We start from the raw sequence: 15,976 nt of genomic DNA on the forward strand, positions 1-15,976 counted from the left end.
CACCCTTAGGTGCCGTTTTTTTTTTGTGGCCAAAAAGGATGGTTCTTTAAGGCCTTGTATTGATTATCGTGCCCTCAATAAAATTACTATTAATATCAGTATCCGTTACCCCTGATTTCGGATCTATTCTCTAGAGTTAGAGGTGCTTGCTGGTTTACCAAGCTTGACCTCAGGGGGGCGTATAATCTTATCCGCATTAAGCAGGGGGATGAATGGAAGACGGCGTTTAATACTCCGGAGGGACATTTTGAGTACCTGGTGATGCCTTTTGGGCTCACTAATGCCCCTTCTGTCTTCCAGTGCTTCATGAACGATATTTTCTGAGACTTTGTCGATAAATTTTTGATTATCTATCTGGATGATATTTTGATCTTCTCCAAGGATTGGGATTCTCATGTGGAACATATTTGGACTGTGTTCCGGATCTTGAGGGAGAATTCCCTGTATGTCAAAGGATCGAAATGCCTTTTTGGAGTACAGAGGATTTTATTTTTGGGATTTATTTTGTTTCCGTCAACTATTGAAATGGACCCGGCCAAGGTACAGGCCATTTATGATTGGGTTCAGCCCACTTCTTTGAAGGCCCTCCAGAAGTTTTGGGGTTTTGCTAATTTTTATCGGAAATTTATAGCAAAATTTTCTAGTATTGCCAAGCCATTGACTGATCTGACTAAGAAGGGTGCTGATGTGTTAAATTGGTCTCCTGAGGCTGTTGCTTCCTTTCAGGAGCTGAAGCGAAGATTTACCTCCGCCCCGGTTTTACGGCAACCTGATGTCTCACTCCCGTTCCAGGTAGAGATGGATGCCTCTGAGATTGGTGCAGGAGCTGTTTTGTCCCAAAAGGATCCTGTAACATCTAAAATGAATCCCTGTGCTTTCTTTTCCCGAAAGTTCTCTCCATCTGAATGTAACTATGATGTGGGGAATCGGGAACTGTTGGCCATGAAATGGGCATTTGAGGAGTGGAGACATAGGTTGGAGGGAGCTAAACATCAAGTTGTGGTCCTCACTGACCACAAGAATTTGATTTACCTAGAGTCGGCTAAACGCTTGAACCCTAGACAGGCTAGGTGGGCCTTGTTTTTTACACGTTTTGATTTTGTGGTCTCTTTTCTTCCTGGAACTAAGAATGTCAAGGCAGACGCCCTCTCTAGGAGTTTCTTTGCTGATTCTCCTGTGGTGACCAAGCCTGCTACCATCTTAGGCGAAGGGGTAGTTCTTTCTGCCATCTCGCCCGATTTGAGACTTGCTCTGCAAGAGTTCCAGGAGGACAAACCTGAGCGTTGTCCCAGTGGAAAGTTGTATGTTCCTGACCAGTGAAAGAAGAGAGTGATGTCTGAAGTTCATTGCTCTGCATTGGCTGGTCATCCAGGTATTTTTGGTACTAGAGATCTGGTGAGTCGCTCTTTTTGGTGGCCCACCTTGTCTCATGATGTCAGGAATTTTGTGCAGTCCTGTGGGACTTGCTCCCGGTCTAAATCTTGTTCTCGCTCTAGTGGGTTGTTGATGCCTTTGCCGGTCCCCAAGAGGCCATGGACCCATATTTCAATGGATTTCATCTCTGATATGCCGGTCTCTCAAAGAATGACTGTTATTTGGGTGATTTGTGATAGGTTCTCTAAGATGGTTCATCTTGTACCACTCCCTAAGTTGCCATCTTCCTCTGAGTTGGTGCCCCTGTTTTTGCAACAGGTGGTTTGCTTACACGGGATTCCTGAGAACATTGTATCTGACAGAGGAGTTCAGTTTGTGTCTAGATTTTGGAGGACTTTCTGTTCCAAGCTGGGAATTCAGTTGTCCTTCTCCTCTGCTTTTCACCCTCAGACCAATGGGCACACAGGGAGAACAAACCAGACCTTGGAGTCGTAATTGAGATGTTTTATTTCCGCTGATCAGGATGATTGGGTTTCATTTTTGCCCTTGGCCGAATTTGCTTTAAATAATAGAGCTAGTTCTGCCACTTTGATGTCACCTTTTTTTTGTAACTTTGGGTTTCATCCTCGATTTTCTTCAGGGCAGGTGGAGCCTTCTGCCTGCCCAGGTGTTGACACTGTGGTGGAGAGAATGCACCAGATCTGGGACCAAGTGGTGGATAAGTTATCTCTATCCCAGGAAAAGGCCCAGCGGTTTTCCAATCGACATAGGACCATTGGTCCCCAGTTTAAGATTGATGATATGGTGTGGTTATCATCAAAAAATATTGCTATGAAGGTGGCTTCTCCTAAGTTTAAGCCTAGATTTATTGGACCTTACATGATTTTGGAGATTATTAATCCGGTCTCTTTACGTTTGGCTCTTCCTGTCACATTTAAAATCCATAATGTGTTCCATAAGTCCTTGTTGAAGAGGTTTGTTGAACCAGTTGTTCCTGGGGTGGCACCTCCAGACCCTGTATTGGTTGAAGGTAACATGGAATATGAGGTAGAGAAAATACTGGATTCCCGTCTGGCTAGACGGAGACTCCAGTATTTGGATAAGTGGAAGGGTTATGGTCAGGAGGATAATTCCTGGGTCTCTGCCTCTGATATTCATGCCAAAAGATTGGTGCATGCATTTCATCGGGCTCACCCTGATCGCCCTGGTGGCGTGGTTGAGGGTTCGGTGACCCCTCCTCAAGGGGGAGGTACTGTTGTGAGTTCATTTTCCCCTTCGTCACTGAGGTCTGGTGAACTCCCTATTCTGGTAAAGGAAGGTAATGAGCCTGATTATCAGGCACCTGAGCCTAATGAGGATGACTGGCTGAGTGGAGTCACGGACTGGATATAAGGTTGCCGACGCCCTTCTGCCCTGCGGGTGATTTCTCTGTGGACTTCTAGGACACCAGTCTGATTCATGCTCCTCTAAAGCTAAGTTTTCTGTTTTGCCTGTTAGCATTTTTGTTTTGTTTTTTGTTTTCCTTGCTTTTCTGTATCCTGCCATTCCCTGCTGGGGTGAGCTGAATCTCCTTTTGCCTGTAGCTCTGTCTTCAGAATATTCCTGAGTACTGACATAGCTTTTTTGAAGCCTAGCGTCTTCAGGGCCTTTTTTCACTGTCAGTCTGTTGGCTCTTATTTTCATAGGGTTTTTCACGGATTGCAGACAGCAGCCTTCCTGTCCTTTTCTATCTAGTTAGCTTGGGCCCCATCTTTGCTCAGTCTATCTTTCTGTCTGTGTTAGTATTTTCATCTTGCTACACCGTCATTATATGTTGGGGGCTGCCTATTGCTTTGGGGTCTGCTCTGGGGCAGTTTAGATTTCCCCTTTCTTTCTTTAGGCCTATTTAATTCTCCGGCTGTGATCGAGGTGTCTAGGGCATCTTAGGAACCCCCCACGACTACTGCTAGTTGTGTTGATACGTTCAGGGGTCTGCAATCTGATAGCTGCCAACTTCTCTGGTTTTCTGGACTTAGCTAGCATTTCTGTTTTTGCCTCCTACGGTGACTCAATCATAACACCTTCTCAACTACATAGACGCCTTTGGATCTCACACTTCCCTTTGGTCGCTCAGACCCTCTCTTACCCGGACCTGTTGCATTTTCTTATGCATATCATACATCTGAACAACTCTACAGGATAATATCACAAGTATCCATTTTCTTACATTTTTTCTCTTTTACGATTGCTTACAACCATCACACACAAAACAATAAAACATAACAGATTTTTTTTTTCCTCCCCCTTCCTTTGACAAGGACACTCCCTCTCTTCTCCGTACCCCCGCTTTGTCGGGTTAGTAAATAAACGTAAACATCCTATAAGAGGAATATAATAAAAGAAACTCAACAGATAAACAATTTTCTTTCGTGAACTGTCCTTCATAACCTGCACTACGGTGCAACAAACTCCCGACAGTCCAATTCACTTTCCAGTGACTGGTAGCAAGGAATCCCCACAGCCGTGGAGCTCCTGGGAAACAGAGAGTGTCCTACAGTTCTTCCTACGGGGGGCTCGTGTTCTTCAGGCTCCACGAGCATGGCTACTGCATAGTAGCCGCGGGGGCAATACTCCTCATAAAAGGATACTAAGTCCCCCTTTGTATGAAGCAAGTTCCACACTTCATGCTCCCTGGCTTTCTTTTTCTTTATAACCTCCGCGAACCAAACGTAGGGTACAATGCAGGCTCTGGAGTCCGGTGGGTGGGGCTCCGCCGAAGAAGGGAGCGGAGCAGAGGCGGCCGATGATGTCAGCGGCCCAGCAGCCGCTGGGGCCGGGTGGCGGGTGGGAGCAGCCGTGTTCTCAGAGGATTTGGCAACAGGGTCTGTCAAACAGGCCGCAGCCGGTTCCAGCGCCGGCATAACCGTGACCTCAGGGTAGGCCGCACCTGAAGTTTCATCCGGAACCAGGGTAGCGGTCGACTTAGAAGTTGAGGTCGCTAGTGACAGAGGGGATGCAACGGCGTCTTCTATGGTCAGACTCCACACCGGCGACACCAGGCGTGGCGCCACCGGGCGCGGCGGTTCAGGACCAGGAGCGGAGGCCCTGCTCAATTCTGCATAGATGGTAGGGCCCTCCTTGGCCGGGCTCCCGGAAATACAGGATGCCGCGTGCTGCAGCTGAATGGTAGGGGCCGCTTTCGGAGCCACTGTCGGGGCCGGGGGAACTCTCACCTTCCCCGGCACCGTGGCCTCCGTCATCACGCGGCTCTTCCCGCAGTCTCCGCTCTTCACCCTGCCATCGGGCGGGGCTAGCCTCCAGGCTCAGGGGCTCCACAGGGAGGCTCTCTGCTAGTAACTTTGGTGGCCGCTCTCGCTGATTCCGCACAGGCTCCGCTTCTCCACTCAACATCCAGCTGCCTGCCTGTGGCTCTAAGGGGGACGTTTTCTAGCGAAGCTCGACCTCCCGCCGCCATCGCCACTCAAGGCGCCCGATGCCTCGACACCCGCAGCGTTTCCGATTTGTAGTCCCCAGGTGGGTGATTTGTATTCCACAGGTGCTTATAATTCACACAGAGCAGTCTGAGTCTTTTTCCATCCCTTGGGGCAGGCCTGCCGCAGAAGTTGACGTATTAGCGGCGGCGATCCTGCTGACTACGCCAAATGTAGAGTCGGTGGGCCGGGCTGGGGGGTGGTCCCACTGGGTACCGCGCAGCAACGTATAGACACAAGATGAGGCAGGTTTCGGGTTCAACAGGTCCAAGTTTATTCTCTCACCGTCCGACTGACGGCCCTCACAGTACACCACAATATCTCCTTCACGGCCATCCATTTCCAGGGCCACTTCAAGCACACCGTACTTTACATCGGGGACGTACATGTACACACCGTCCCCTCTTCACTCTTCGATGCTCCTGTCAGATCCGTCACTGAGGCCGCCTTAGGCCCGTAAACCAACAGTACGTTTACTGATCAGTCGTCTCTCTCAATACGGTATGCTTTTCCTCTGTGCCTCGTCTATACTGCGGTACTTTTGTGTCAGGACCACCCCCCTGACTTTCTCTCTCCTCAGTCCCCCTGGTTGGTTCTCTCACAGTGCACAAACTGTCGTAGTCTTCCTGTCACTTGAGCTCTCCCTGGGGACTGGAATTTTCTGGAACCCTCCTGTCAAATTTATTTCTTTCCCGGTTCCCTCTAACTCCGCCCCCCATGACCAACGGTTTCTTAAGCCCTAAGCTGATGTCAAGTCCTATGCTCACATTCCTCCCTGCCCTCTAATGGTCAACCCAAGGTACTGCACGTCCACTACACTTTCCTAGCTGTTTCCCCACTGTAATAACTGACACCTGTCTAAACTGTGCAAACCTTCCTTTCTCTATTCTGACAAGTCCGTCCGTTCATCAGGTCACCTTCCCTACACAACACAAGAGAAAATAACGGACAGGGAAAAACAAAAACTTAGCTTTCTCTGCTGCCAATGCTCCGAGGCAGCAGAGTAAGGCACCCGAACTCAGCTTTCAACAGAAACACCACTGCTCCAGATAAGCTGCAAAAAGCACTGCTACAGATATCTCCTCTCCTAAAAGGTTGGTTTGCAAATGACCAGTATTACCAACAATGAGCTACAGCACCTGATGACCTTTTAAAGGAAGGAGGGGGGTTGTCACCACCTGCTGGCTAATTAAACATGTAGTAACACCAGCGGCCACCGGGGGGGGCAAAAACCCATATTAACCCCCGAGGGCCTGAAAGGAAAAAGGTTTCTATAAGAGAATCCAGACTTTGCCACAGATCCAAAAATGGATTGTGACAACATTGCAGTTATATAAATCAACAGCCGCGGAGACACCATCACATGTTTCTCAACGCAAGCAATGACTAGCCAGGTCTTTCCCCGGGAAGGAACAACCACGGGAAGGGCAGTCTCCAATGAAGGAAACCACCTATGCCAAAACATGGTATCCATCCACAGACAGCTGTTTCGGGGTATTGCCCCTCATCAGTGTGGAGTAGGAAACTGGCTAGTAGGAGCAATGCCTAGTGAAAGGCTATGAACATAAGGATGAGTGACCTCATGGAGATCAACATCCAACACTGCGGAGACACCATCACATGTTTCTCAACGCAGTGATCTAGAGCATTGCCCCCATCCCTTATGGGAAATATGCAAAAGCATGTAAATCAACAGCCGCGGAGACACCATCACATGTTTCTCAACGCAAGCAATGACTAGCCAGGTCTTTCCCCGGGAAGGAACAACCACGGGAAGGGCAGTCTCCAATGAAGGAAACCACCTATGCCAAAACATGGTATCCATCCACAGACAGCTGTTTCGGGGTATTGCCCCTCATCAGTGTGGAGTAGGAAACTGGCTAGTAGGAGCAATGCCTAGTGAAAGGCTATGAACATAAGGATGAGTGACCTCATGGAGATCAACATCCAACACTGCGGAGACACCATCACATGTTTCTCAACGCAGTGATCTAGAGCATTGCCCCCATCCCTTATGGGAAATATGCAAAAGCATGTAAATCAACAGCCGCGGAGACACCATCACATGTTTCTCAACGCAAGCAATGACTAGCCAGGTCTTTCCCCGGGAAGGAACAACCACGGGAAGGGCAGTCTCCAATGAAGGAAACCACCTATGCCAAAACATGGTATCCATCCACAGACAGCTGTTTCGGGGTATTGCCCCTCATCAGTGTGGAGTAGGAAACTGGCTAGTAGGAGCAATGCCTAGTGAAAGGCTATGAACATAAGGATGAGTGACCTCATGGAGATCAACATCCAACACTGCGGAGACACCATCACATGTTTCTCAACGCAGTGATCTAGAGCATTGCCCCTCATCCATCCACAGACAGCTGTTTCGGGGTATTGCCCCTCATGTTTTGGCATAGGTGGTTTCCTTCATTGGAGACTGCCCTTCCCGTGGTTGTTCCTTCCCGGGGAAAGACCTGGCTAGTCATTGCTTGCGTTGAGAAACATGTGATGGTGTCTCCGCGGCTGTTGATTTACATGCTTTTGCATATTTCCCATAAGGGATGGGGGCAATGCTCTAGATCACTGCGTTGAGAAACATGTGATGGTGTCTCCGCAGTGTTGGATGTTGATCTCCATGAGGTCACTCATCCTTATGTTCATAGCCTTTCACTAGGCATTGCTCCTACTAGCCAGTTTCCTACTCCACACTGATGAGGGGCAATACCCCGAAACAGCTGTCTGTGGATGGATACCATGTTTTGGCATAGGTGGTTTCCTTCATTGGAGACTGCCCTTCCCGTGGTTGTTCCTTCCCGGGGAAAGACCTGGCTAGTCATTGCTTGCGTTGAGAAACATGTGATGGTGTCTCCGCGGCTGTTGATTTACATGCTTTTGCATATTTCCCATAAGGGATGGGGGCAATGCTCTAGATCACTGCGTTGAGAAACATGTGATGGTGTCTCCGCAGTGTTGGATGTTGATCTCCATGAGGTCACTCATCCTTATGTTCATAACATTGCAGTTATAGACTTCCAACCCCTAGAATATCCAGTTGTCAATGCAAAAACATTAGCAGTAGCAACAGTGTAAGTGGCATAAGCAATTTCTGTGAGTCATTTCACACATTTTTTAGACCAGCATATGCACCAGCATAACAGAGTACAAGTCTGACACGATGTGAAAGACTGGAGAGGATGGTGCAGGAGTACCTCGAGCTCAAAATCAATGCCATCAGGGGGAATTTGGATCCTTTTGCATTTTGGTCTTCAAGAATGGAAGAGTGGTCTGAACTTGCCAGTTACGCCATGGAGGTTTTTGTCATGCCCGACAGCCAGCATTCTCTCAGAACGTGTCTGCGGTGCTGCTGGTGGTGTTCTGAAGCATAAGCACATCCAGTTGTCCACTAAAACTGTAGACCACCTAACTTTCATGAAAATGAACAAGTCATGGATCTCCAATTACTTTTGCACCCAAGTTGCAGACTGGGCATATTCGCAATGGTGTTATTTTTAGTGTCATGCATCTCGTGTTATTCCAGTCTTTGACACCTTTGTCGTGGCTTCTGTGCCTGCTATTGCTACTGATCTTGCAAACAATTGTTTAAAATGTGGAGTCTCAAAGTTGGGTCTCCCTCTGTTGGGTTGCCTGTTGTGGAAGGGGTGTCAGAAGCCTCATTATACTGTTTCTACTCTGTGGAAATTGATGTCACTTTAGTGATGTGTGACAATAATTTTTTGAATGTGGAGAATCCAAGTTGGGTCTCTTTCATGTGTGTTGCATGTAGCAGTAGGGTTCCCAGAGCGGCAGGCCTGTACTTAATTTCAGTCAACTACCTGTATTACTATCCTTACATTTTTCTAACATTAGTGCTCTACCAAGCTGATATTCGAGCCACTTGAGTGTGGCAGGGAAAAAAAAAACTGAGCTGTTCCATGAGGTATCCAGGCTCCCAACAAAGAAGGCTTAAACCGCCTCTTTACCCACCACATTATCAAATTTCTACTGTGGGTCAATTAATGCCACTTTTCATGGTGTCTACCTCTAATTTGAGCTGTTTGGGAAACTTTTTCTCACCCCTTAAGGTATTGTGTGTATGTTTGGTTTTTCCTTCCATTGAATTTAATGGGGTTTGGGTACATTCGATGAACTATTTGGCAAACATGTTTGGCGAACATCAAGACGTTCCCCGAACCGAACCTTGAAAGGTATGTAGTACCAAATTTTGTAAAGAAAGCAAATTTTAAAACTTTTTTAATTTCCACATTATGTCACAGCTTAAAAAAGGCAAAGTATGAGGTAAAGAGATTCAAATAATACATTAATGACTAAGATTCTAATAATCTTCTCTTTCAGCTACTTGGGTTGGAGGAGCATACATTAATGGATCTGCTGAGATCATCTACCTTCCTGGACGAGGACTGGCATGGCTTCAAGCTCCCTTGGGATTTTCCATAGCATTAATTTTAGGTAAGAGACAACTTGCATCCTCCATATAATTGCCCCATGACAATTATAGAGAAAAACACTAAGCGGAAAGCACTTTATTTTGATCACACCAACATATTTTACCATTGAGATAGTAAAAAACTAGTAAAACTACAAATCAAAGTAATGAGACAAAAGGAGAGGGGACCCTGCACATAAGAGCTGACACTCTACAGGAGAGAGGACCCTGCACATAAGAGCTGACACTCTATAGAAGAGAGAACCCTGCACATAAGAGCTGACACTCTACAGGAGAGAGGATCCTGCACATAAGAGCTGACACTCTACAGGAGAGAGGATCCTGCACATAAGAGCTGACACTCTACAGGAGAGAGGACCCTGCACATAAGAGCTGACACTCTACAGGAGAGAGGACCCTGCACATAAGAGCTGACACTCTACAGAATAGAGAGGACCCTGCACATAAGAGATGACACTACAGGAGAGAGGACCCTGCACATAAGAACTTACTCTGTTGCTTTGCTTCTCCTGCCTCTAGGCTCCATCTTTTTTGTAAAACCAATGAGATCAAAGAAGTACTTGACAATGATGGACCCTTTTCAAGAAGTCTACGGGAACTCCATGACAATTCTCCTATTCATCCCGGCCCTCATAGCAGACGTTAGCTGGTTTGCTGCCATCCTGGCATCTTTAGTTAAGTGTTTATCTAGATTTATTTTATTAATTTTTTTTTGGTTGATGAATAAGATGATTATGATGGGATAGTTCCCCTGATGAATTGAAGCCAAAAATATTTAATGTAAATCCACTTGAAAAGTTGATAAATACTAGATTGGTCTAATCGCTTTGCTGCTGCGCCAACACCATATGCCGCCGCCGGTTCCTACAGTCAGAAGACGAAGGCTAAGAATGTTTCTGGCCAGAATACCTCTATGATAGTGCAGTGTAAACGTAGATGAAGTTACAGCAGCACTCACAGTTCTGCTAGTTGTCATTACAAATAGTGGAAGAATTTGTTGACAAAAGGTTCTGACCCAATCTCATAAGACATGTCTAGAGGAAGATGCTCCTGATCCCACGTGGTCATTGCTATAATAATGTGATACTGTGCGGTACTTCTCTATTACAGCTTCTGCAGTCAGTGTCATATTGGATATTCGCAATTACCTGTCAATCCTGATATCAGCTTGTATTGTCATTACATATACATTGTTTGGCGGTTTCTACTCTGTGGCTTATACTGATGTCATACAGATTGTTTTTATGGTACTTGGATTGGTAAGTAGAAATGTTATTTTTTTTTGTTTCAATTATTGGCTAGATACAAAAGGGGGCAGTATTATAGTAGTTATATCCTTGTACATAGGGGCAGTATTATAGTAGTTATATTCTTGTACATAGAGGCTGTATTATAGTAGTTATATTAGTGTACTTAGGGGCAGTATTATAGTAGTTATATTCTTGTACATAGGGGCAGTATTATAGTAGTTATATTTTTGTACATAGGGGCAGTATTATAGTAGTTATATTTTTGTACATAGGAGCAGTATTATAGTAGTTATATCCTTGTACATAGGGGCAGTATTATAGTAGTTATATTTTCCTACATAGGGGCAGTATTATAGTAGTTATATTCTTCTACATAGGGGGCATAATAATAGTAGTTATATTCTTGCACTTACAGTGGGTACGAAAAGTATTCAAACCCCTTTAACCCCTTCACTACCAAGGGTGGTTTGCACGTTAACTCCCGGGCCAATTTTTACAATTCTGACCACTGTCCCTTTATGAGGTAATAACTCTGAAACGCTTCCATGGATCCCGGTGATTCTGGCATTGTTTTCTCGTGACATATTGTACTTCATGTTAGTGGTAAAATTTCATTCATATAACTTGCGTTTATTTGTGAGAAAAACGGAAATTTGGCGAAAATTTTGAAAATTCCGCCATTTTCCAACTTTGAATTTTTATGCCCTTAAAACACAGAGATATGGCACACAAAAAAGTTAATAAGTAACATTTGCCACATGTTTACTTTACATCAGCACAATTCTGGAACCAAAATTTTTATTTCTTAGTAAGATATAAGGGCTAAAAGTTGACCATAGATCTCTCATTTTTGCAACACCATTTTATTTTTACGGACCACATCACATTTGAAGCCACTTTGAGGGGTCTATATGATAGAAAATACCCAAAAGTGACACCATTCTAAAAACTGCACCCCTTAAGGTGCTTAAAACCACATTCAAGGAGTTTATTAACCCTTCAGGTGCGTCACAGGAATTTTTTTAATATTTAAAAAAAATTAACATTTAACTTTTTTTCACAAAAAAAAATTACTTCAGGTTCAATTTTTTTTATTTTACCAAGTGTAACAGGAGAAATTGGACTTCAAAAATTATTGTGCAATTTGTCCTGAGCACGCTGATACCTGATATGTGGGAGGGAACCACTGTTTCGGCGCATGGCAGAGCTCAGAAGGGAACGAGCGCCGTTTGACTTTTTCAATGCAAAATTGCTGGAATTCTGATCGGACGCCATGTCGCGTTTGGAGAGCCCCTGATGTACCTAAACAGTGGAAACCCCCTACAAATGACCCCATTTTTGAAACTAGACCCCCTAAGGAACTTATCTAGTTATGTGGTGAGAACTTTGAACCCACAAGGGCTTCACAGAAGTTTATAATGTACAGCGGTAAAATTAAAAAATCATATTTTTTCCACAAAATTATCTTTTCACCCCCAATTTTTATTTTCCCAAGGGTAACAGGACCCTAAAAGTTATTGTGCAATTTGTCCTGAGTACGCTGATACCCCATATGTGGGTGTAAATGACTATTTGGGCACATGGCAGAGCTCGGAAGGCAAGCAGCGCCATTTGACTTTTTTGGCTGGAATTGAGATCGGACACCATGTCGCGTTTGGAAAGCCCCTGATGTACCAAAACAGTGGAAACCCCCAACAATTGACACCATTTTGGAAACTAGACCCCCTAAGGAACTTATCTAGATGTGTGGTGAGAACTTTGAACCCCCAAGTGCTTCACAGAAGTTTATAACGCTCGGGCGTGAAAATAAAAAAAAAATTTTTTTCCACAAAAATGATATTTTTGCCCCAAAATTTTTATTTTCCTAAGGGCAACAGGAGAAATAGGACCCCAAAAGTTGTTTTGCAAATTGTCCTGAGTAGGCTGATACCCCATATGAGGGGGTAAAACACTGTTTGGGTGCATGGCAGAGCTTGGAAGGGAAGGAGCACCATTTGACTTTTTCAACGCAGAATTGGCTGGAATTGAGATCAGACACCATGTTGCGTTTGGAGAGCACCTGATGTGCCCAAACAGTGGAAACCCCCAATTCTAACCCTAACCCTAGCCCTAACCCTATCCCTAGCCCTAACCCTAATGGTAAAGTGGAAATAAATACATTTTTTTAATTTTATTATTTTTTCCTAACTAAGGGGGTGATAACGGGGGGTTTGATTTACGATTTATGGCGGTTTTTATGTTTGGCGGCTGTCGCACGCTAAAAGACGCTTTTTATTGTAAAAATAGTTTTTGCATCACCACATATTGAGAGCTATAATTTTTCCATATTTTGACCCACCGAGTCATGTGAGGTCTTATTTTTTGCGGGACGAGTTGACGCTTTTATTGGTATCATGTTCGGGCATGTGACATTTTTTGATCGCTTTTTATTTAGTTTTATGGGACACAGAATTTACAAAAACCAGCGTTTCATGAATTTCTTTTGGGTGGTGCGTTTACGCCGTTCTGGGTGCGGTAAAATTTATAAGGCGGTTTTATTCTTCGGGTCAGTACGGTTACAGCGATACCTCATTTAGGTCGATTTTTTATGTTTTGTCGGTTTTATGCAATGAAAACAATTTTATATAAAAAATAATTATTTTTGCATCGCTTTATTCTGCGAGCTATAACTTTTTTATTTTTTCCCGGATGATGCTGTATGGTGGCTCGTTTTTTGCGGGACAATATGACATTTTCAGCGGTACCATGGATATTTATATGCGTGTTTTTGATCGCGCGTTATTGCACTTTTTGTTCGGCGGTATGATAATAAATCATTATTTTTTGCTTCGTTTTTTATTTTTATTTTTTAAGGGGTTCGCTTAAGGGCTTAACTATTGGGACAGTTTTATAGGGCGGGTCGTTATGGACGCGGCGATACCAAATATGTTTACTTTTATTCTTTTGTTTTTTTTATTTCCAAAAAATGAATTTATTGGGGATTTTTTTTTTTTTTTTTTAATTTATTTAGCAATTTTTTTTTTAATTATTTTTACACTTTTTTTATTTTTTTTTTGCTTTATTACAATGTCCCAGGGGGGACATAACTGTCCTGTGACAGATCGCTGATCTGTCACATCACAGATCACTGTGACAGATCAGCGATCTGTCACAGGCACTGCACAGGCTTCCTCATGCCTGCGCTTTGCAGGCACTGAGGAAGCCAGCTTCCTGCAGGCCCCCGAAGGCCCCCGTCGCCATCTTGGATTCGGGTGCCTGCAGGAAAGGAGCCCCCCGCAGCAGCGCTGCACATTACGCTGCTGTGGGGGGCTCAGGGAAGCACGGAGGGAGCCCCCTCCCTGCCGATGCTTCCCTTTAACCCCTGGTACACCGCGATCATGTTTGATCGCGGTGTGCAAGGGGTTAACGTGTCGGGGGCTGTCCGTGACCGCCCCTGACACATTGTGCCGGGTGTCAGCTATGATAATTAGCTGACACTCGGCCGCGATCAGCGGCGCTCACCACGTGGGCGCCGCTGATCGTGATGACGTAATATTCCGTCCATGGTAATTAGGTCCATGGTCACATGGACGGAATATTACGTCAATTGTAGGTAAGGGGTTAAATTTGTCACTCTTTGCTTCATTGCAGCTATTTGGTAAATTTTAAAAAGTTTATTTTTTTCTCATTGATGTACCCTCTGCACCCCATCTTGACGTGGGGAAAAAAAACAGAAATGTAGAAATTTTTGAAAATTTATTAAAAAAGAAAAACTGAAATATCACATGGTCATAAGTATTCAGACCCTTTGCTCAGACACTCATTTAAGTGACATGCTGTCCATTTCCTTGTGATCCTCCTTGAGATGATTCTACTCGTTGTTTGGAGTCCAGCTGTGTTTAATTAAACTTGATTTATAAAGGCACACACCTGTCTATATAAGACCTCACAGCTCACAGTGCAAGTCAGACTAAATGAGAATCATGAGGTCAAAGGAACTGGCCAAGGAGCTCAGAGACAGAATCGTGGCAAGGCACAAATCTGGCTAAGGTTACAAAAGAATTTCTGCAGTACTCAAGGTTCCTAAGAGCACAGTGGCCGCCATAATCCTTAAATGGAAGAAGCTTGGGACCACCATAACTTTTCCTAGACCTGACCATCCAGCAAAACTGAGCAATCGTGAGACAAGAGCCTTGGTGAGAGAGGTAAAGGAGAACTCCAAGATCACCGTGGCTGAGCTCCACAGATGCAATAGTGAGATGGGAGAAAGTTCCACAAAGTCACGCAGCCCTCCACCAGTGGGGCCTTTAAGGCAGAGTGGCCCGACAGAAGCCTCTCCTCAGTGCAAGACATATGAAAGCCCGCATAGAGTTTGCTAAAAAAACGTATGAAGGACTCCCAGACTATGACAACTAAGATTCTCTGGTCTGATGAGACGAATATAGAACTTTCTGGTGATAATTCTAAGCGACGTGTGGAGAAATCCTGGCACTGCTCATCACCTGCCCAATACAATCCCAACAGTGAAACCTGGTGGTGGCAGCATCATGCTATGGGGGTGTTTTTCAGCTACAGGGACAGGACGGCTGGTTGCAATTAAAGGAAACATGAATGTGGCCAAGTGCAAAGGTATCCTGGATGAAAACCTCTTCAGAGTGCTCTGGACCTCAGACTTGGCCAAAGGTTCACCTTCCAACAAGACAATGACCCTAAGCACACAACTAAAATAGCAAAGTAGTGGCTTCAGAACAACTCTGTGACCATTCTTGACTGGCCCAGCCAGAGTCCTGACCTAAACTCATTTGAGCATCTCTGGAGAGACCTGAAAATGGCTGTCCACCAACATTCACCATCCAACCTGACGGAACTGGAGAGGATCTGCAATGAAAAATGGCAGAGGATCCCCAAATCCAGGTATGAAAAACCTGTGGCATCATTCCCAAGAAGACTCATGGCTGTACGAGCTAAAAAGGTGCTTCTACTCAATACTGAGCAAAGGGTCTGAATACTTATGACCATGTCATATTTCAGTTTTTCTTTTTTAATGAATTTTGCAAAAATTTCTACATTTCTGGATTTTTTCATTCAAGATGGGGTGCAGAGTGTACACTATTGAGAAAAAAAATTGAAAAATTTAAAAGGGGTCTGAATACTTTCCAAACCCACTGTAGGGGCAGTATTATAGTAGTTATATTCTTGTACATAGAGGCAGTATTATAGTAGTTATATTCTTGAACATAAGGGCAGTATTATAGTAGCTATATTCTTGTACATAGGGGCAGTATTATCGTTGTTATATTCTTGTACATATAGGCAGTATTATAGTAGTTATATTCTTGTACAAAGGAGCAGTATTATAGTAGTTATATTCTTGTACATAGGGGCAGTATTATAGTAGTTATATTCTTGAACATAGGAGTAGTATTATAGTAGTTATATTCTTG

At 44.6% G+C, this 15,976-nt stretch overlaps 1 protein-coding gene across 1 annotated transcript in view; it reads left to right on the forward strand.

Annotated features, from left to right (window-relative positions):
* The window catches only part of LOC141096414 (high affinity choline transporter 1-like), a 33,795-nt gene that overhangs the window by 5,860 nt on the left and 11,959 nt on the right, over nt 1–15,976 (forward strand). The window contains exons 2-4 of the mRNA XM_073582989.1: nt 9,192–9,305; nt 9,823–9,984; nt 10,414–10,562. Coding sequence (XP_073439090.1) covers nt 9,192–9,305; nt 9,823–9,984; nt 10,414–10,562 — 425 coding nt within the window. The remainder of the gene's footprint in view (nt 1–9,191; nt 9,306–9,822; nt 9,985–10,413; nt 10,563–15,976) is intronic.

This window comes from Dendrobates tinctorius, unplaced genomic scaffold (assembly GCF_039654945.1).
Source record: "Dendrobates tinctorius isolate UK_male_01 unplaced genomic scaffold, ASM3965494v1 ptg000075l, whole genome shotgun sequence".
Lineage (NCBI taxonomy): Eukaryota > Metazoa > Chordata > Amphibia > Anura > Dendrobatidae > Dendrobates > Dendrobates tinctorius.